The 20,629-nt window shown below is 34.7% G+C and overlaps 2 protein-coding genes across 5 annotated transcripts in view; both read right to left on the bottom strand.

Moving 5' to 3' along the window:
• The window catches only part of cltcl1 (clathrin heavy chain like 1), a 53,463-nt gene extending 49,214 nt beyond the window's left edge, over positions 1–4,249 (bottom strand). For 2 of the 3 annotated variants that reach the window (XM_089119896.1, XM_039686628.2), the window contains exon 1: positions 3,660–4,249. Coding sequence is in view for 2 of the 3 variants with exons in the window: in XM_039686628.2 (XP_039542562.2) it covers positions 3,660–3,701 (42 nt within the window). In the remaining variant the exon portion in view is untranslated. The remainder of the gene's footprint in view (positions 1–3,659) is intronic. The other variant, XM_039686630.2, reaches the window with a different exon arrangement.
• Positions 4,250–5,341: 1,092 nt separating this feature from the next.
• Positions 5,342–20,019, bottom strand: LOC120490063 (uncharacterized). 2 transcript variants are annotated; one of them, XM_089119899.1, is made up of 19 exons: positions 19,297–20,019; positions 15,008–15,039; positions 14,886–14,917; positions 13,915–13,952; positions 13,574–13,667; positions 12,548–12,642; positions 12,379–12,436; positions 11,343–11,435; positions 11,211–11,239; positions 11,087–11,126; positions 10,908–10,986; positions 9,633–9,663; positions 9,527–9,551; positions 9,329–9,443; positions 8,510–8,538; positions 8,119–8,150; positions 7,941–8,024; positions 6,969–7,127; positions 5,342–5,740 (listed from the first exon to the last, which is right to left on the bottom strand). In XM_089119899.1, the coding sequence occupies exons 1-19, from the start codon at positions 19,468–19,470 to the stop codon at positions 5,624–5,626; spliced, it is 1,356 nt and encodes a 451-aa protein (XP_088976025.1). In that variant the 5' UTR covers positions 19,471–20,019; the 3' UTR covers positions 5,342–5,623. The 2 variants fall into 2 exon arrangements, with proteins under 2 accessions (XP_088976025.1, XP_039543362.2); XM_039687428.2 differs by lacking the exon at positions 19,297–20,019 and adding an exon at positions 15,763–16,368.
• Positions 20,020–20,629: the final 610 nt, after the last annotated feature.

Raw genomic sequence — 20,629 nt, 5'->3', positions numbered from 1 at the left:
ACTGCAGAAAGAAAAAGCTAGAACATGAGCAGGACAAAGATACAGCCGGGGAAAAAGGTCATTTAAATAAAATAGGGCACTTCAAGATCAATAAGATGAGATTTGAAAGACTAGTGAAGCTTGCTGTATTTATTCCGTCTGTTGTTTTTCAGTTTAACATTATTTATAAGACACGAGCTGAATGAACTGTGTCTATTTATAAAATAACACACACAATTAAACACACACTCCCATTCAGGATCAAACTGTAACAATACAATCCAGCACTGAATGAACTCAAACACACGTTCAAGACATAAAGCCGAGCTGCTAAAGGCCTAAAGTCCTGCCGGCTGCAGATTCTTGGCATTCTTTCACCGAACTGCACCGGCTGAGCGTTCGACACCGGAATGAGGAGAGAGAGAGAGAGAGAGAGACTGGGACTGGATCTCAAGAGACACGCTATAGAAATTTCACATATTACAACAAAATATCATCTCAAATCCTTGAGACTGCAGCATCTGGATTCAATCGGCAAGAGAGTGAAATCCAGATGTGTTTGAGGCATTCTGTGAACGGCAAAGAAAACACAGCCCGTGGAAAGGTGAATCCGGGACGATCCGCGAGACGCTCACACGTCTCTGTCAAAGGCGTGTAGAATGAAACTTCATTAGGTTTTGCAACTGTGCTGAGGCTGTGTGAACACTAAAATAACACTGTCCAATCAGGGCATACACACATTTCAGTGCAGGAGACGAGGAGAACGAGTGAAGGAAAGTCTTTAACTTGAAAATCCTGCATATGGTTTCATGGAGAACATTTGAAGAGTTCAGATGCAAAAGCCTCTAAATGCCATTTTAAATTTTCTTCTTTAATGATGATTTTTATCAAGCTTGTATATTTAAGTTCAGTGATTTCACTTAAATGGCAATGATAATTACCTATTAATTGTTATTTAAGTGAAATTACTGAACTTAAATATACAAGTTTGATAAAAATCATCATTAAAGAAGAAAATTTCAAATGGCATTTAGAGGCTTTTGCATCTGAACTCTTCATTTAAAGGAGTAGTTCACTTTAAAAAAAAAACTTTTGCTGATAATTTACTCACCCCCATGCCATCCAAGATGTCCATGTGTTTCTTTCTTCAGTCGAAAACAAATTAAGGTTTTTGATGAAAACATTCGAGCTTTTTTCTACATATAATGGAGTTCAATGGGGTCCAAACGCTTCAAGGTCCAAATGAGAGTTTCAGTGCAGCTTGAAAGGGCTTTAAACGATATCAGATGACGAATAAGGGTCTTATCTAGCAAAGCGATCGGACATTTCAAAAATAAATAACAAAGTTTAAGTTTTATAAGCTCAAATGGTCACCTTGCTCTGTTCTGTGATGCGCGTTCGTGACTCTCCTGTTCGAACTCGTTCATCAAAATGAACAAATCTTTCAAGTCATGACTCGAAGGGTCCTAGATAAGACCCTTATTCATCGTCTGGTGTCGTTTAAAGCCCTTTGAAGCTGCACTGAAACTCTCATTTGGACCTTGAACCGTTTGGACCCCATTGAAGTCCATTATATGGAGAAAAATCCTGAAATGTTTTCATCTAAAACCTTAATTTCTTTTCGACTGAAGAAAGAAAGACGTGGACATCTTGGATGACATGGGGGTGAGTAAATTATCAGCAAGTTTTTTTTAAAAGTGAACCACTCCTTTAACATCCATTCCACAAAGGATTATTTATAAGATTTTGTTTTAAACGTTCGCCACAATAAGAAAAAAATTATTCTTTTCTGAACTGATCACTGAAAAGTTCTTTGAGGAACCAACAATGTTTCTATTGCACCGCATCGCTGTAATAACCTGTATTTCTAAAAGATGAATCACTGTCTCTTGACCAAAAAAAATCAATAATCCTGCCATTCCCATCTTTTCACATTCAAGTGGGAAAATAATGCCTGATATTATTAATATATATGAAGAGTTCAGATGCAAAAGCCTCTAAATGCCATTTGAAATTTTCTTCTTTAATGATGATTTTTATCAAGCTTGTATATTTAAGTTCAGTGATTTCACTTAAATGGCAATGATAATTACCTATTAATTGTTATTTAAGTGAAATTACTGAACTTAAATATGCAAGTTTGATAAAATTCATCATTAAAGAAGAAAATTTCAAATGGCATTTAGAGGCTTTTGCATCTGAACTCTTCATATATACATCCAACTTTACCTGCATACATACATTACATTAAGTAATCTCAACTTGACTGCTAGTATCATTTTAAAATGCAACTATAATATCACACAGCTCTAATCTTCTAAATGCAACTACGGTATTTATAAAGATATTAAGATAAACACACACACACAAACACACATGATTTTCTGTATATCTGCTTTTAAACTGTGTGCATTGTGAAAGGCACTATATAAATAGTTTCGAAACGTGGAAATCTTTCACAGATTCATAAATCACTGATATTGCTGATGATACTAAAGGGTTAAGGCTGGCCTGGAATAACAGATTTTTCCCTTGATTTGCACAACAAAATGGCACTTTTGCATGTTTAAACAGCACTGTGATTTGACGGTCCTCTCCGGAGTGTGTGTTAACACCACACATGACATGACGGCAGTGTGCTGAATGTTGCATCTGTGAGGAAGGAATAGCGCATGACGGTGCAACACAATTTCAGTAAGTCTGACTAATGCATCGAGGAGGAAAACAGACACAGACAGCGTCAATACGTCAGCATTAAAAATCTGTATAGGGAAATGAACAACTTAATGATCAGATTCAACACTGACAACAACACACAATTGAGCTCCACCAACAACTTTCAGAAACTGTGAAATGATATAAACAACTGTGTAATTTCAATGCCTTGTCTTTTATAAAGCGAGACCAGGTTTCTATAAAGAGATATTAACAGTATTTCACTGTACATACTGTACCTGCGTCATCTAATATTATTAACCGTTTCATCATCGCTTGTTTCACTACTTGCATGCCATGAAACAACTGCAATATTTCTTTCTCACGGTGGCAATTCCCATCATGCAACTATTTAGCTACTGGCAATAAAATGTCAAGCATTTTTGTACATGCTGTGTGTGATGATCTAACACATTTCTAATTTCTGTACAATGAGTTCATATTACTGTACGTCATTATAAAACACTATAGGACAATTGCAAGACAGCAAAAAATGTGATCAAATGCGGAAAAAAAGTAATATTGATCTGTCACAGTAGCTCGTGCAAAATCAGCAATACAATGTTTCATATTTAATTTAAAAAAATGATGTAATTACATTATTTTAAATGTTGGACAAGTGCAATTTCATTGCAATTTCAGGTATGCAAAGAAAAAAAAAGCATTCCATGATCTTATCTATATTCATTCATGCAACTCTGTAACAAATTCGAACACGTCATGCAACGATGTTACAATGTACCGGTTCGTTCCAATCATTCTTTTACACGTCAGGCTACAATGTAACATGTAACGCAACTCCTTATTCTTTTAAATGTCACATATGTATCAAGTATGTAACTTGTGCGTGTGTGCGCGCAGCGCGCGGGCGAGGCCGCTGGTACATAGTTGCGTGTTTACAGTTTGACGGCTCGCGACGCGTCGAGCGGAAACCCACGAAATTGTGTGTGTTTGTGCGGATTTACCTGCAGATGCTCCTGAAAGCGGATGGGTAAAATCTGCGCCATTCTCCAGCACCAACACTGAGAGGACAGGAGGAAGAGGAGGAGGAGGCGCAGATAAAGAGTTGTGTTTGTGTTCTGTTCCTCCCGAGTTGTGTGTCCCGTTAGACACCGATATTCCGCGAATGCTCGTGAATCTCTCCCTCTTCAGCCGGTCAGATTCACTCCAGGCAACTTCTCGGAGCGCTGCCGGACTCCTCCGCGTGAGAAAGTAGATCCGCGCGCACTGATACGAGCTGAATGAGGGAGAAACTCCAGCGCTGCGGCGCAGATGCTGTAAACATACTCTCACAGAAGCTGGGTGAGGGATATAGCAGTGAAAACACAGGAGTTTTACAGCTGAAGGGACTGTGAAGGGGTTTCGTGTACCCCTCCGCCCGCTCGAGACATGTGACAGCAGGAACTCTCTCCCCCACCACCCCCTAAAAATACTGGGGTCTATTTCTGCACACTCATTCAGAGCAGGAACAACAGCAACACACAGGGCATTAAACCCGTGTTATTTTAGTATCCTATCATTCATATAGTATTCGTTCACAATTTTATAAATATTTATTTTTATATTTTCAATATATTTTTTAATGACAGCTTTATTAGTTTTTTTTATATTTCAGTTTCGTTTTTCTATTTATTTTTAGCTTTTATTTATTGATTTTTTTTTTAGTTTAAGTAATTTAAGTAGCTACTCAAACTTAAACTCACTATAAAACAGGGTTTTTTTTGGTCTTTTACACATTACTGAGTGATGTTAATTAACTTAGTGTTATACTTTATTTGGTTGCACTTTATTTTAAGGTGTCTTTGCTACAGTGTAATTCTACATTTAAGTACTGAGAGTAATATTAACAGTACTTACTAAATGGTTAGTTGCATATAATTATGCATAATTTGTTGTTTTCACTATAGTAACTACTATGTGTAACAATGACACTGTAAAATAAAGTGTTACCGGGTTTGTTTCAGGGTTAGTTGCACGTAAATATGCATCGTTTACTGTTATTACAACTAAGTATATGAAACATGGACACTGTAAACTTATGCTTTGCCTTTATTTTGTTTTAAGTTAACATTTATTTCAATTACCAGAAATGTTAACAATGGCAGCACTGCGTTAAACAAAACATAATAGAAAAGTACCATAAGAAATGGTTCCATCCCCCATATGGAACTCCAAAATGTTTCAATATAGAACCATTTTAAAATGATTCTATATAGAACCTTTTTTTTTTTTTGGTAAAAGGTTCTATTGGCCAAGTATGGAACCCCAGGGTTCTATATAGAACCCAGAGGAACCCTTTTTTTAAGTGTATAGAACCTTTTAGGGGTTCCAAATATGTAGCGCTGATAGAACCTTTTAAGGTTCTATAGAACCTTTTCTTCTAAGAGTGTAGTGTTCCTTGACGTATGAGCAGTCCCATTCAGTTCTATGATCTCTCTATTAAAATAGTCTATTTTTGCCACAGTTTTTGGATATAGCACGGTATTGTTTTAAATATCCATCAATGTTTTAAAGATCTATCAAGTAAGAATTAATATGAAAATCATTTCAAAGTACCATTATATTGATAAATACTTTTTCAAACCGCTTAACATTACAATTGTAGCTTGTCAGGGTTCAAAGTAGCTTCACAACAGTGCCATTGACATGAAGTCATTTTGATTTTATTCAATGTTTGTGTGATTTAAAAAAAAAAGGTCAGAAATGTCACGTTATTTTATTCAAACTATTTAACACTAAGACAACAAGTTGCTCTGTAAACATTTTAAACGAGTTTAGCTAAACTACATAGTCACCACATATAAAATCCCCAAACATGAAAGGTACTAAAGGTACACAAGACAACGCTTGACTGCATCACAAACATGACGGTATAAATAATTCTGAACGAGTGAGTGTTTTTATCCGTAACATCAGGCTGACGTGAGCATTAGGGCCGTACGGCGTGAGACAGGAGTGTGCTGTGTTTAGCTTGACTCTTACGGTCGATCAGCAGAATCGGGTTCTTCATGTGATGCGAGATCATCTCCTGCAAACTGCTGAAGAGCTGGAAAACACACACAGAGAGGATCAGAAATATTGCACATTACTACTGTAATTACTGTTATTGAAATATGTCAATATGTGGTAGTGGATAAAAGTGATGTTTGCTTTTAATGAGCCTACAAGTTCGATTAAACCATCAAAATATGAGGAAAATATTAAAGTATTCATCTGACAAAATCATTTGGCTACAATGACTACAGCTACAAAAAGCATACAAAGACTACAACATAATCAGGTATTAATATTTCATTGGTTCTCTCTTGTTTTTGAATGCATCGTATGACAGTCTGGCCAAAAATATTGTCCAACCAATTTGGCAGGTTTCATTGCATTTTTATAACCAAAAAAAATAATAATAATAATAATAAAAATAAAAAATTCAGCTCCAAGAAAAACTACAAAATATTTGAAGATAAAGGATGAAGAGGTGCGAGTACGTTCATAATGAACATATACTATAATGAACATATACTGCAATAATAATAATAATAGTAAAACAATAATCATTTTCACTATTATTATGATGATGAATTCAAAGTGACTTGCTTAAATGTGATAGTTTAGAAAATGGATGATAGAAAATATTCTTCACACAAAAAATCTAAAAATATAAGTATTTTGTGAGTTTGCCAAAAGCATAATCATGGTCACATGAGACTGAGATAGAGCTTAAGCATTTAAACCGTGTATATGGAAAAAATAATGTGACGCATAATTAAATAATACATTTTAAAATAATAAATTAGGGGGGTATAATAAACATGCTTTAAGTTTATTTTAAGTGTCGTGGGATCAATTCCCAGGAATGCAATGCATGCATTGAAAACAACGGATCACTTGAATACAATGCAAGTCACTTCAGATAAAATGCCAAATGCATAAATGTAAACAACCAGGAAGCGAATGTAGGATGTATATTGTGTCTATACATACATACACACACTCTACAGTACCTCTTATTCTGCGTTCATGCAATGTCGTAATTACCGTAACTGTAAAAGCATTCTTCCCGTGCTTGGAGAACTTGTAATTACAACGTGTAACTCTTTGAGAGCTACGACTTGCCGTACCTCCTGACCACTGTGGACTGAAGGCGTGTTCGACTTGTATCAAAGTACCGCGAGAGCAATTCGAGATTACAACACGCACCAAAATACTTCTGATCACACTACATGTGAATTTGACATGTGAACACAGAGACAGAACGTGTGAGAGCCGACGTCCTCTACCTCTTCCGTCTTCTTGCCCTCTTTTCCCAGCGCGTAGTGTTGCGAGTCCTCTAGGAAGCGCACAGGGATGTTGTAAACGGTCTGATGGTAGAGAACGACCAGCGTGAAGGGCTGACGGCCGTTCTGAGAGTTACTGTACCGGACCAGAAACGTGCCGTCCTGCGTGAAAAAACCACAAAAGTCCAATACTCAAAGTGAAAAATTACCATTTAAGGGTCCAAATGTCTAAATATATCCTGAACAAAGTTTCCTCCATGTATATTTACATTTTTTATTATTTATTTATGTATATTTTATTTGGAACATGTTATTTTATATTTAAGTTTTTGATTTTATTGCGAGAACAACATTACCAATTAGTGAAAATAAATAAAATATGAAATAAAAATGTATTATATTTTATGGCTTAATTTCAGAACAACATTCCCATTTAGATAAAAATAAAGAAAATAAAAATAATACAAATAAAAAAAATGTTAAAATATATACATCTTACATGTTTTTATTTCAGAACAACATTCACATTTAGATAAAATGAAATAAAAAAAATGTAAATTTACGTTATTTTATGGCTTAATTTCAGAGCAACATTCCCAATAAGATGAAAAATAAATAAAATAATAATACAAATTAAAAAATATGTTAAAATATATGCATTTTACATGTTTTTTCATTTCTTTATTTCAGAACAACATTACCATTTAAATAAAATAAAAAACATACATTTACGTTATTTATGGCTTAATTTCAGAGCAACATTCCCATTAAGATGAAAATAAAATACAAAATAAAAAAGTATTATTAAAACCAAAAATATTTTTTTTAATATGTATATATATATATATATATTATATTTTTTTTTCTTGTTATTTTATATTTTATTTAATCTTACTCGCTTTCAGAACAAGATTCCCATTTAGATTAAAAACATGCAGCATTTAAATAAAATACAAATCACACAAAAACACACACCTTGTTAATCCTGAACAAAGTTTCCTCTGAAGTCTTACGGTCACAAACTCCAGCAAACCACTCTCTGTCCTGAAGCCCCGCCCCCTGATCGTGATCAAAACCACCAGCCAATCAGTTACTGAATAAAGTGTGTTTGCCACCAATCACATAAAGTGTTGACTGTGTCTGTTGTGTTTACCTGTGCAACTGGTTTCACTCCAAAAGAAAGCGCTGTATGAGGAAAGAGCATCAACGAATTAGGGAAGGACAGATATGGAAATTATGACTGAATCTGATAACAGTAATTGTTTTTATGTGACATAGGCTACATATGACAAGTTACAAAAAGTTCAGATGAATCCTGTGCAATAAAAAAAGATTAAAATGTTAAATTATTTTGACTCTTGTCGTGTGAAAATATTATTTAATTTACTTGATACAAGCCAAATCTACAAAATATATGAATACTGATGTGGTCACTGATCGTACATCTCAAATAAATGTCACAGCTTTATCGCATAGGACCAGCCCTAAGTGTTCATGTCAAGCAATGGAGACTGACAAAAAATGAAAATGATAAATGTGATCACCTGTGCTGTCCAGAGATGGAGGAGGAGGACTGGAAACAACATATTTACAGACATTTGAGTTTGACAGCGGATGAGGAAGAGGCGAATATGACAATGAAATCTGCTGTACATTTTATATTTCACATGAAAAAAATAGTTTTGCATAAAGAAGGTAATAGGACTACTACAACAAAACTACAACAAAACTGAAAAATCCAGGGTTATGAATGTTAACTAAATCTAAAACCATAAAAAACATTTTCATTTTCAAAAAAATTATTTTATTTCAGCATATTGCCAAGTAACTTTTCTCATTTTCATTTGGTTTAAGTAGAAAAAATAACAATAACTAAAGTTATTAACTAAAATAACTAAAAAGAAAAAGAAAAACACCCAATATTTAATATATGTCTGTTTTAATTTTTATTTTACATTTTATTTAATTTTATTACTTAATTTTAGAGCAACACTCTGTGGAAATAAATTTAGATGAAAATAAATAAATAATATTTTATTCATTATAAATAATATTGAATAATATTCATATTATTTATAATATATATATGTCTAAATTAAAAAATTTTTGAAAAAGATTTAAATGATATGGAAATAACATACTAAAATAATCCAATATTTTAAAAATAAATTCAGCATGAACAGAAAGCTATGTAAAAAAATACTAATGAAAATTTAATTTTTGCTTCATACTGGACAACTGAGAATTGGGCGAGTTTGGAGGAATTTTCATGAAAATTGTATCATGAATATAGGCTGAATATTTCATGCACAATATAATTTCATATTTTTTTGTTTAATATATCTGAGGCTTCACAGACTCACCTGGGTTTGAGTTCCTTGGGGACGATGATGGGAGGGATGGGTTTGCTGGTTAGTGCGGGTGGAAGCGGCTGGCCAGAAAAAGTGATACTTCTGAGCTTTACATCCGGAGGCGGAGCTAAACAATCCGACAAGATGACAAGTGAAGCTTTACATGTGGCTCAAACGATCTACATCATCATGCATGAGAAACTCACTAACCTTTCTCACTGATCAGGAGCGAACTCTGAGGAAACCAACAAACAAATCACATCTCAAGAGAAGAACACTACAGAGTGCATGTGTGTGAAACTAGTACAGTACTCACAGAATGGGCTCTGGGAACAGGGGGTTTCATTCTGGAAGATGAGAAGAAATAGTATTACCAAACTAGATTTTGCAAACTAGATGCTCACTTGTGCAAAAGTCACTCACAGGATGCCAGATGTGATCTGAGAAGTTACAGTTGCAAATGTGTGGCGGTTACGGGCGGTTACTAAGGTGTTGATAGGCAGTTTTGGGCCTAATTAAAGGGTGTGTGTATGTGTGTGTATGCACTCTCTACTGAAGACTCGGGTCCCTCCTTTACTGTAAATTTGTTACTTTTTTAAAAATATTTTGAATTATTCTTTATTTTTGCATTTTACGATTTCAATTTAATTTTAGTTTAAATTAAAGTGTTTTTGTCATAAGTTATATTTTTAAATATATAGTTTATATAGGTATATTTATAATTTGAATCAATATAATGTATTGCTGTCAAATCAGTTAATTTGTGATTAATCACATCTCACATAAATATATATATATATATAATCGCAATTAATCGCATCCAAAATACATAAATAGAAATATAAAAACACATGTATGCATGTATATATTTATTAATATATATATATATATATATAATTATTAATATATCAAACATTTATGTATAATATTAATTTTGTATAAATAAATATATATAAAGTATATACATGCAAATATTTCTTAAATATATACATGCATTGTGTATGTATATTTATACAAAATAAATATACACACTACACACACATACATTATCTAAACACAAAGTTTTATTTTGGATGTGATTAGTCACAATTAATTGTTTCACACCCCTAATTTATACACACACACACATTTTTATGTTAGATGTGATTAATCAATTTGACTGCACTAATATAATTATATTCATTTCAGTTTGAGTTATTTTACTACTACAAATGATTTTATTGCTTTGGCAACTAGCTGAATTTATATATATATATATATATATATATATATATATATATATATATATGAAGAGTTCAGATGCAAAAGCCTCTAAATGCCATTTGAAATTTTCTTCTAAAATGATAATTTTTATCAAACTTGTATATTTAAGTTCAGTAATTTCACTTTAATGGCAATGAAGATTACCTATTAATTGTCATTTAAGTGAAATTACTGAACTTAAATATACAAGCTTGATAAAAATGGTCATTTTAGAAGAAAATTTCAAATGGCATTTAGAGGCTTTTGCATCTGAAATCTTCATATATACTTGATTTCAGATGATTTTTATGCTTTTAGTAATATTACAAAGCCTGATTTAGACACGTACATTGGTGATGGCGGGTCTCGAAGGCCTACACTTTTAGGGGGCTTCGGCATACGGCTCGGGTTTCGGGGTGGAGGAGGTTCTAGAAAAAATAAAACAAACAATGAAAATGGCAAATATGATTTGAGTCACCTTATCAATCTATAAAATAATTTTAAGCTATAAATTCATGGAGCACTGACCTGCTACAGGATCTAGATAGGTATCATCATCATCATCATCCTGACAGAAACAAAAATACAGTCATATTAAAATGATCACAAGGCATCTGGCGTAATGCGTTTCTTTAGCACTTCTGAAGCTTACCTGTCCTTCATTTGGATCCAAGTAAACATCTAGAAAAGGTGAGAGAGTACAGTAACTAAAAGTGCAGTGTGTCATCAACTAATAAAATCCAATATGATAATCTGAGTTTGATGAATATAGTCTTAAAATGACCTTCGTCGTTCTGAGGGGCCGGTGGAGGTCTCATCGGGGGTCTCATAGGTGGGGCTTTTTTACCAGGTTTATCTTTACGTATCACCTCAGGGGCTTGAGACAGAGAATATAAAGTTTATTGTATATACGCCATCCATTACACTACCATTCAAATCTCTGGGGTCAGGAAGAATGCATTCATTTGATCAAAATCGTGTATAATGTGTAAAAATTTATAATATTATGCTGTTCTTTTTTTCATTAGAGAATCCTGAAAAATAAAATGTATCACGGTTTCCACAAATATATGAACTGGTTTAAACATTGATAATAATCTGAAATGTTTCTTGAGCATCAGATCATCACATTAGAGTGATTTATGAAGGATCATGTGACACTGAAGACTATGATGAAAATTCAGCTTTGATCACAGGAATAAATTACACTTTACAGTATATTCACAAAGAAAACATATTAAAAAAAAAATCACAATATTACATTTTTACTGGAAAAAAATACTTTTTTACTTGTTCCTATTACTTTTACTTTTTAATCAAACAAATGAAGAGTTCAGATGCAAAAGCCTCTAAGTTCCATTTGAAATTTTCTTCTAGAATGATGATTTTTATCAAGCTTGTATATTTAAGTTCAGTGATTTCACTTAAATGGCAATGATAATTACCTATTAATTGTTATTTAAGTGAAATTACTGAACTTAAATATACAAGTTTGATAAAAATCATCATTAAAGAAGAAAATTTCAAATGACATTTAGAGGCTTTTGCATCTGAACTCTTCAAATGCAGCCGTGGTGGTAAGACTTGTCTCAAATGGCGCACTTCATTCGGACTTTTGGTCTCGTGGACTTAAAGTCCCTGTAAAGTCAAAATTAAGTATGTGTTTAGAGTTTGTCACACCACAGAAGAATGTGTTAGTTATTCTCTACTCTCAAATGCTGGGGGCGTGTCCCACTCTGCAGTGGGCGTGTCTGCAGGGGGCGTGTCCGCAGGGGGCGTGTAGAGAGTAGCGTGTGAGAATAGAGTTCAAAGAGACTCACGTTTTCCATCATTGGGGTCGATGTAAAACTCTTCTGGATCATGAGGCGGCTCTGGCTTCTAGAAGCAAAGCAAACACAACTCAATCTGAAAGTAACACGTGCCTCTTTTGTTAAATTAAATCATATTGAAAACAGATATTTCAATCATTTGAGCACAAAGATGTTTTACTGGGCTTTTCCCGATAGGGAGGATCTTGGCTGGTCGTGGCGGCGGTGCTGCCTGTCTTTTGGGAAGACCCGGGTTTGGGCCTCTCTCTGGATAACCTAAGATAAGCAAACGCTATATTAGAAACTAAATCAAAAATATTAGCACATTAAATATAAATTCATCAGCATAATTAATTCCAATATTAACAATAAATAGAAATATAAAATACATGGTGTACAGGTGAAACTCAAAAAATTTGAATATCGTATAATAGTTTACAGATATGAAAAACCTTTTCACAATATTCTAAATTTGAATTTGGGGTTTTCATATCTGTAAGCCATAATCATCAAAATTATAACAAATAAAGGCTTGAAATATCTCACTTTGCATGTAATGAGTCTATATAATATTAGTTTCCTTTTATATATTAGTTTTAGTTACCTTTTAAGTTGAATTACTGAAATAAATGAACTTTTGCACAAGTTTCACCTGTATATTTTTAACGGTCAAATATTTTTCAATATTATAATCCATGCAAAGATAACTAAGTATGCAATTCATCACTGTAAAAAAAATATTTTCAAGATTTGTTATCACAACATATTTTCTTTTGTCAAATCAACTTTATAATAATTTATTTAGTTCAGATAACATATAATTTTGAATTTCTGATTATTAAATTAATCTCCTTCATTGTATTAACTCACTTTTTCTAGTTAAATGAACTTAAAATTTTAAGGCAACCAGGTTACTTACTTTTTTAAGTTAAACCATCAATATTTTTTACAGTGTATGGTAATTTAGATAGACAAGCGATCAGACAGAATGAATGTTAAAACTATAGAATGAATGATAAAACTAACGATGGATTGATAGAATGAATGATAGAAGTAACAATTTATGGATTGATAGAACTAAGGATGGATGGATGCGGATGGATGGATGGATGGATGGATTGATTGATTGATTGATAGAACTAACGATGGATGGATGGATGGATTGATAGAACTAATAATGGATGGATGGATGGATGGATGGACCTACCAAGGTAAACGTTCTCCTCTACTTGGCGAGGCTGGACTTTAATGGTCGGATGCTCACATGGTGGGGCTTCATATGTATCACTATCTTCCTCATCCTGTAAATGCACGGATTTAAGTTAACAAAGATCTTTTTCAGATGTGTCTAAAAATATATGTCAAATAAAAAAATATAACAAGCGTTTGACAAAAATCAGCAATTATCTATTGGTAAGGGAACTGATACCTTGTGGTGGTGACACAGCAACAGGAAGAAAGATAAACACTGCGGTTCCCACACTTTTTAACCTTGTGTATGTGTGTGTGTTTTTAAGACAGGTGATGTTTGCACAGTAAGTTACTTACAAATTCCCCTTCTGGCCAGCCGTACGCAGCGCTATTATCTGTGTTTGAGAGTTGAAATGAGGTCATACAAAGTTTGAAGAAACAAAAATACATTTCAAAATAGATAGATCGTCAAAATAGTGCATTTCGTTCGTTCTTGTGTTTGTAGCGGCTGGCAAACCAAGTAGGCTATTAGTGCATTTCCGCCACTTTAATGAAGCCATGACGAAAACAGCGACAAAAATAAATAAAGTAGCCTAGTAGTAAATAAATCCGAACTATGAATAATCATCACGACGTAAAGTGCGAAGTATCTAGTAGTGACTGGATATACAACAGCAGCAAAAAAATAAAAACGATAAACCGTAAAAAAAATAAAAATAAAACAAGTAACCCTCTATAATTTATTCATACCGCGGTGCCTGCTGGGAATTTGAGTTGTTAGATTCCCTCAAAACACTCACGTTCGACAGAAGAAACGCAGAAAAAAAGACATACAACGCAAAAACGCTTGCTTTTGATTATTTAAGTCTTTTGTGCTCTTGTTTTTTTACTATTTAAAGCACACTGGGGTGGCAGAGAGAAACATGACGTGAAGAAAAGTCGCGCGCGTCGAGACGTCAAAAATAATCGCCTCAAAGAATTAAAATAATGTGAGCCGTTTATTTGCAAACTAACTAACTGTTACCATCCTCTCTGCTGTTTGAAAGGTCTTTCTCTCTCTCTGTGTGTGTGTGTGTGTGTGTGTGTGTGTTATTTGTAGTCTATTTTTATGCATTAGATGTTTTTCGTTTTTATAGGCTATAGGACAATGCTCTATTTATATTATTTATTTACATTTTAATTATTCACATTGTAGCTAATATTAACTGCGGTTTTATTTATAAGTCTGCCAAACTTAATATATGTACATGCCTCATATTAACAAGCTACATTTGTACTTTTTAATCATTAGGTTTTTACACAGGTAAGGCCTATTGTCATGAATGCACCTGTTCTCCTGGGAGGGGCAGGTGGTCCATGTCTGTACAGAAGAAAAATAACAGGTAAATAACAGTGAAGCAAGGTGTAGGCTACATGAGAAAAAAATTATGTTTGATGAAAAAACACTTACAGTACAGATGTTTTGAACTTCTCAAAGAAACTCTAAAAATAAAGAAATCACCATTTTCCAATTTTCTGAGCAATAAAACTTTTCTCTGGTGACCAAAGCATATTTCCCAAGTCATGTAATAACATTAGCTATGTATCGATCTTTACAAGTAGGTTTTGTTAAACAGTTCCTGGATGGTAAAAGATTGTGTAAATGTATATGGATGAAGCATGCATAAATGCTACACAAGTAATATTATAAATATAAACAATGTCAGAGAAAAACACAGCACTTTCTCTTTCATAACTATTCAATGCATAAAAGGCTGTTTTACTTTGTTTTGACTGAAGGTGAGGGAAAAAGAGATTAAATATCACAGAAATAAATAAGCATGTACTGTATATAACTGGTGTGACTAAGGGGAAGCTGAAGCGTTGCTATTTTCCGTTTTTATCAGATCAGTGGTTCAGTTGCTTTATGCAGAGAACAATGCTTTATTTAATGCGAATGAGGAGCTGAAACATTTTAAAGCAGAAAATAACTAACTTTTCTAAACTAAGATACGTACAGTATCTGATATCAATTAGCTACAGGTAATAAATGAAACTATACTGCCTGGATGTAGCCACACTATATTATGATTAGGCTATGTTGATGTTCACATATAAAACAGCATCTGAAACCAACTCAAAATGCCCAAAACATGTCAATTTTGTCTGGAATCCTAAATGCAGAACATGCAACTCATTATATAAATATTAATAATTGTACTTTACCATGATGCATGAGGTGTTCAGTTCATCAGGAAGCTCTAAGCTGTGAGGTTTGGATGCAAATATCCTAGAACTTTGTATATGAGGACAGTGAGTAGCGTGCTGACGGTGTGTGTGTGTGTGTGTGTGAGTTTGAGTATTTGCATAGCAGGTGGATGATTTAGCAGGTAGCTGATTATTCCTGTTAATAACAGAAAGCTCTTCGACCGGCTCTAAGTTCACTAAAGCACTTTGTTCTCCCTCTCGTCTAATGTTTAGATGCATCTGACCACAGAAAGAAGAAGTGTAATCAAGCCTTTCAGAGGAACAGAGTTTGGTGACAAGAGACGGTCTGTGTGTGTGCAGCACGACACCTGTGAACGTCTCAAACCCTGGGGATCATCATCAGTTCCTGATCTCAACCAGCTGATGGCAGTGTGAACGCATTCAACAACATTCACACACACAAATGGACCATGATGTGGCCCAATTTTCACTGCATGAAGTTTAAAGGAAACAAATTATTTGAATTTATACATATAGCAGAAATAGCAGTTTCACACTGCACTCTTAGAAGAAAAGGTTCTATATAGAACCTCAAAAGGTTCTATCAGCGCTACGTATTTGGAACCCCTAAAAGGTTCTATACACTCTTTAAAAAAGGGTTCCTCTATAGAACCCTGGGGTTCCATACTTGTCCAATAGAACCTTTTACCAAAAAAAAAATTGTTCTATATAGAACCATTTTGGAGTTCCATATATGAAGCGGGGGATGGAACCATTTCTGGTTCTAAATAGAACAATTTCTTCTAAGAGTGTGATAATCGTTGATGAAACTAGTTGGAGCAGGTAAAACAACATACAAACATTGCAAGCATCCTGTATTTATGTACTTCCTTATCTTCCTCTAGAAACATATCTGATAAAAATTCTTTCTAACATACTAATCCAACACTAGCAACTCGATAACTTCCTGTCTGCATGCCTGCACTACCATTCAACATTTGCGGTCGATAAGATTTATTGAATTTTTTTTTTTGAAAGAAGCTCCCCAAGGCTGCATTTATTTGATCAAACATATGGTTAAATATCGAAATATTATTACAATTTTAAGTAACTTTGTTTTAGTGATATGTACACTCTAAAAAATGCTGGGTTATTTCAACCCAAATTTGGATCAAATATTGACAAACCTAGTAATTGGGTTATAATTTTAAATGACATTTTTAACCCAAAGTTTGAGTTTGTCCATATTTTACCCAAAAATTGGATTAAAACAACCCAGCATTTTTTAGAGTGTAGTAAAGTGTAATTTATTCCTGTGATCAAAGCTGAATTTCAATATCATTACTCCAGTCTTCAGATCCTTCAGAAATCACTCTAATATGATGATTTGATGCTCAAGAAACATTTCAGATTGTTATCAATGTTCAAAACAGTTTATATGTTTGTGGACACATCACTTAATAAAAGTAAAGCACTTTATTGTGATCAAAAGGGTTTTTAAGTCCTGCACATATACTGTATATATGAAGAGTTCAGATGCAAAAGCCTCTAAATGCCATTTGAAATTTTCTTCTTTAATGATGATTTTTATCAAAATTGTATATTTAAGTTTAGTAATTTCACTTAAATAACAATAAATAGGTAATTATCATTGCCATTTAAGTGAAATCACTGAACTTAAATATACAAGCTTGATAAAAATGATCATTCTAGAAGAAAATTTCAAATGGCACTTAGAGGCTTTTGCATCTGAACTCTTCATATCTTAAACCTGCACCTCTGTTCCCCTTCTATACTCAATAAAACTTTGTCACTGACAGGTATTGTCTTTATATTATTCTGTATCATCATGTTAGAGGCTCTTCACACAAAATGTGATATTTCTTCTTAAAACGTACAATATTCAAATGCAGAGTCGCAGCGATGATGAGGACGGTGGAGTGTTTTTAAAGTTTGCAGAAAACAGAAGATCGCCTTTTCTTCCCAATTGTGAAACAACTATATTGCCAAAAGTTTAGGGACATCTGCCTTTACATGCATGCGAACTTTAATGACATCCCATTCTTAATCCGTAGGGTTTAATATGGAGTTTGGCCCACCCTTTGCAGCTATAACCGCTTCAACTCTTCTGGGAAGGCTTTTCACAAGGTTTAGGAGTGTGTTTATGGGAATGTTTGAGCATTCTTCAAGCGCTACCTGGATGGGAGACTCCTGTGTGGGTCCTAACGCCCCAGTGTAAAGACGGGGACACTGTACTGTCAAAGAGCACAGAGGCAGTGAAACCTGAAATCACTATTAACTAAGTGTTTTGGTCTTCTGCAGATGTTCTCATATTACTTACTAATCTGTTCAATTTCTCATTAATGAAATTATCTAATCAACCAATCACAAGGCAGCTGCTTCAATGCATTTAGGGATGTGGTCCTGGTCAAGCGGATGGGCTACAACAGCAGATGACCCCACCGGGTACCACTCATCTCCACTACAAATAGGGAAAAAGAGGCGACAGTTTGCAAAACTGGACAGTTCTGGACTGGACAGGTCTGATGAGTCTCGATTTCTGTTGAGACATTAGTCAGAATTTGGCGTAAACAGAATGAGAACACGGATCCATCATGCCTTGTTCCCACTGTGCAGGCTGGTGGTGGTGGTGTAATGGTTTTCTTGGCACACTTTAGGCCCTTTAGTGCCAATTGGGCATGGTTTAAATGCCACGACCTACCTGAGTATTGTTTCTGACCATGTCCGTCCCTTTATGGCCACCATGTCCCCATCCTCTGATGGCTACTTCCAGCAGGATAATGCACCATGTCACAAAGATCGAATCATTTCAAATTGGTTTCTTGAACATGTCAATGAGTTGACTGTACTAATATGGCCGCCACAGTCACCAGATCTCAACCCAATAGAGCATCTTTGGGATGTGGTGGAACGGGAGCTTCGTGCCACAAATCTCCATCAACTGCAAGATGCTATCCTATCAATATGGGCCAACATTTCTAAAGAATGCTTTCAGCACCTTGTTGAATTGCCACGTAGAATTAAGGCGAAAGCGGGTCAAACACAGTATCAGTGTGGTGTTCCTAATAATCCTTTAGGTGACTGTAAATGAGGACGCAGCCTTCTTCTTTTTCTAGACATTCTGTTTTCTCACTTCCCGAGATCTTGTTTCTCAGGTTACAGCTTTGCTGGCGAGTAACTTAAAAGCGTATAATAATACTGACATCTACTCTTCTAAAAACTGAGCCGGTATCATCATCATCATCACCATGTGATTGAGTCAGAAACCAGCCGAGAGGAAATAAATCCTCATCCCTGTTAGACTTTGAGATTATTTAATGGTTCAAATAAAACATTTTATGTTCTAACACGACCATTTGATTTTTTTTGTTTGGTTTTAATCTTAAACATGCAAGCATTGTACATATTTGATGCAAACTATGGAAATTGAGATTTTATCTTTTGTGGGAGATTCCTGACTGTATGGTAGTCTAGATTCCATAAATGTTTAAAATGCAAATAATTAAATAAATATTAATAATTGTACTTTACCATGATGCATGAGGCGTCCAGTTCATCAGAAGCTCTCCTCTGTGAGGTTTGGATGCAAATATCCCAGAACTTTGTATATGAGGACAGTGAGTAGCGTGCTGACGGTGTGTGTGTGTGTGTGAGTTTGAGTATTTGCAAAGCAGGTGGATGATTTAGCAAGTAGCTGATTATCATAACCTGTTAGCTCTTAACAGAAAGCTCTTCGACTGGAGTTCACTAAAGCACTTTGTCCTCTATCTCGTCTATTGTTTCGATGCATCTGACCACAGAAAGAAGAAGTGTAATCAAGCCTTTCAGAGGAACAGAGTTTGGTGACAAGAGACGGTCTGTGTGTGTGCAGCACGACACCTGTGAACGTCTCAAACCCTGGGGATCATCATCAGGTCCTGAAGGAAAATTGTGCAAAAGTACGTAGGACGGTGGAGCCAGGCTATAGGATTGGTAACCCAAACACAGAAATTGTCCTCTGCATTTAACCCATCCAAGTTAGTGCAGGAGAAGTGAGTAGTGAACACACACACACACACACACAGCCATTTTTGCTGTGGCACCCTTGCTCAATCATATTGAGAATCAAACCCGCAACCTTCAAGTTACCAGTCTTACTCAATAACCATTAGGCCACGGCTGCCCCCAATGTGGTGAGGGTCAGAGGTCAGCATGGCAAGGCTGCATATTAGGTTTCACATGACACACGATTTAGGAAAAACTCTTGTAAACCAAAACATTTTGAAGATGAAACGACACAAATGAGTAAAACTTGTTTTGCTGGGAAATATTAGGGATAGTTCACTTTGAAATTAAATTTTTGGTATGTTTTATCTCACTTCAAGTGCGTCCAGATGTAGGTGTCTTTGTTTCCACGGTATTTTCAATTTTGATATTTTTCGGACCTGTCATATAATGGAGGTCTATGGTCACCACCTCAAAAAGCATGCACAGAGAAGTCCAAATTAAACATGATTTAATGACTCGTAAATGTAAGCACACATTGACGGCCTAAGACACGAAACGAGCGGTTTGTGTGAGAAAACGAACATTATTTATATCGTTTTTACCTTTTGTAACCACAGTCACGTCCAAAGTGCCAAGAGGGCGCGGGCGATTTGTAACCACAGGTGGTGACCATAGACCTGCATTATATGACTGACAGACAAGAACGGTTTGACCTAAAAATATCAAAATTGAAAATACTGCGGAAACAAAGACACCTACGTCTCGGATGCCCTTGAGGTAAGATAAAACATATCAAAAATTAATTTTAAAGTGAACTATCCCTTTAATCTGTTTGGATCAATACAGCTAGACTGACCATAAAACAAATGTCTCTGTG

This window comes from Pimephales promelas, chromosome 14 (genome assembly GCF_988280905.1).
Source record: "Pimephales promelas chromosome 14, fPimPro1.hap1.1, whole genome shotgun sequence".
Classification (NCBI taxonomy): domain Eukaryota; kingdom Metazoa; phylum Chordata; class Actinopteri; order Cypriniformes; family Leuciscidae; genus Pimephales; species Pimephales promelas.
Note: the sequence above shows the minus strand (reverse complement) of the source record. Positions and strands in the feature narration are given on the sequence as shown.

Excerpts from the sequence above, each read along its gene's own strand:
- LOC120490063 (XM_039687428.2), bottom strand. The coding sequence starts at position 16,023 with ATGCATCTAAACATTAGACGAGAGGGAGAACAAAGTGCTTTAGTGAAC. Across the intron at positions 12,437-12,547 it reads TCCCTATCGGGAAAAGCCCA|AAGCCAGAGCCGCCTCATGA; the intron begins GTAAAACATCTT and ends CTTTGCTTCTAG. Across the intron at positions 11,436-12,378 it reads CGACCCCAATGATGGAAAAC|CCCCTGAGGTGATACGTAAA; the intron begins GTGAGTCTCTTT and ends CTCTGTCTCAAG.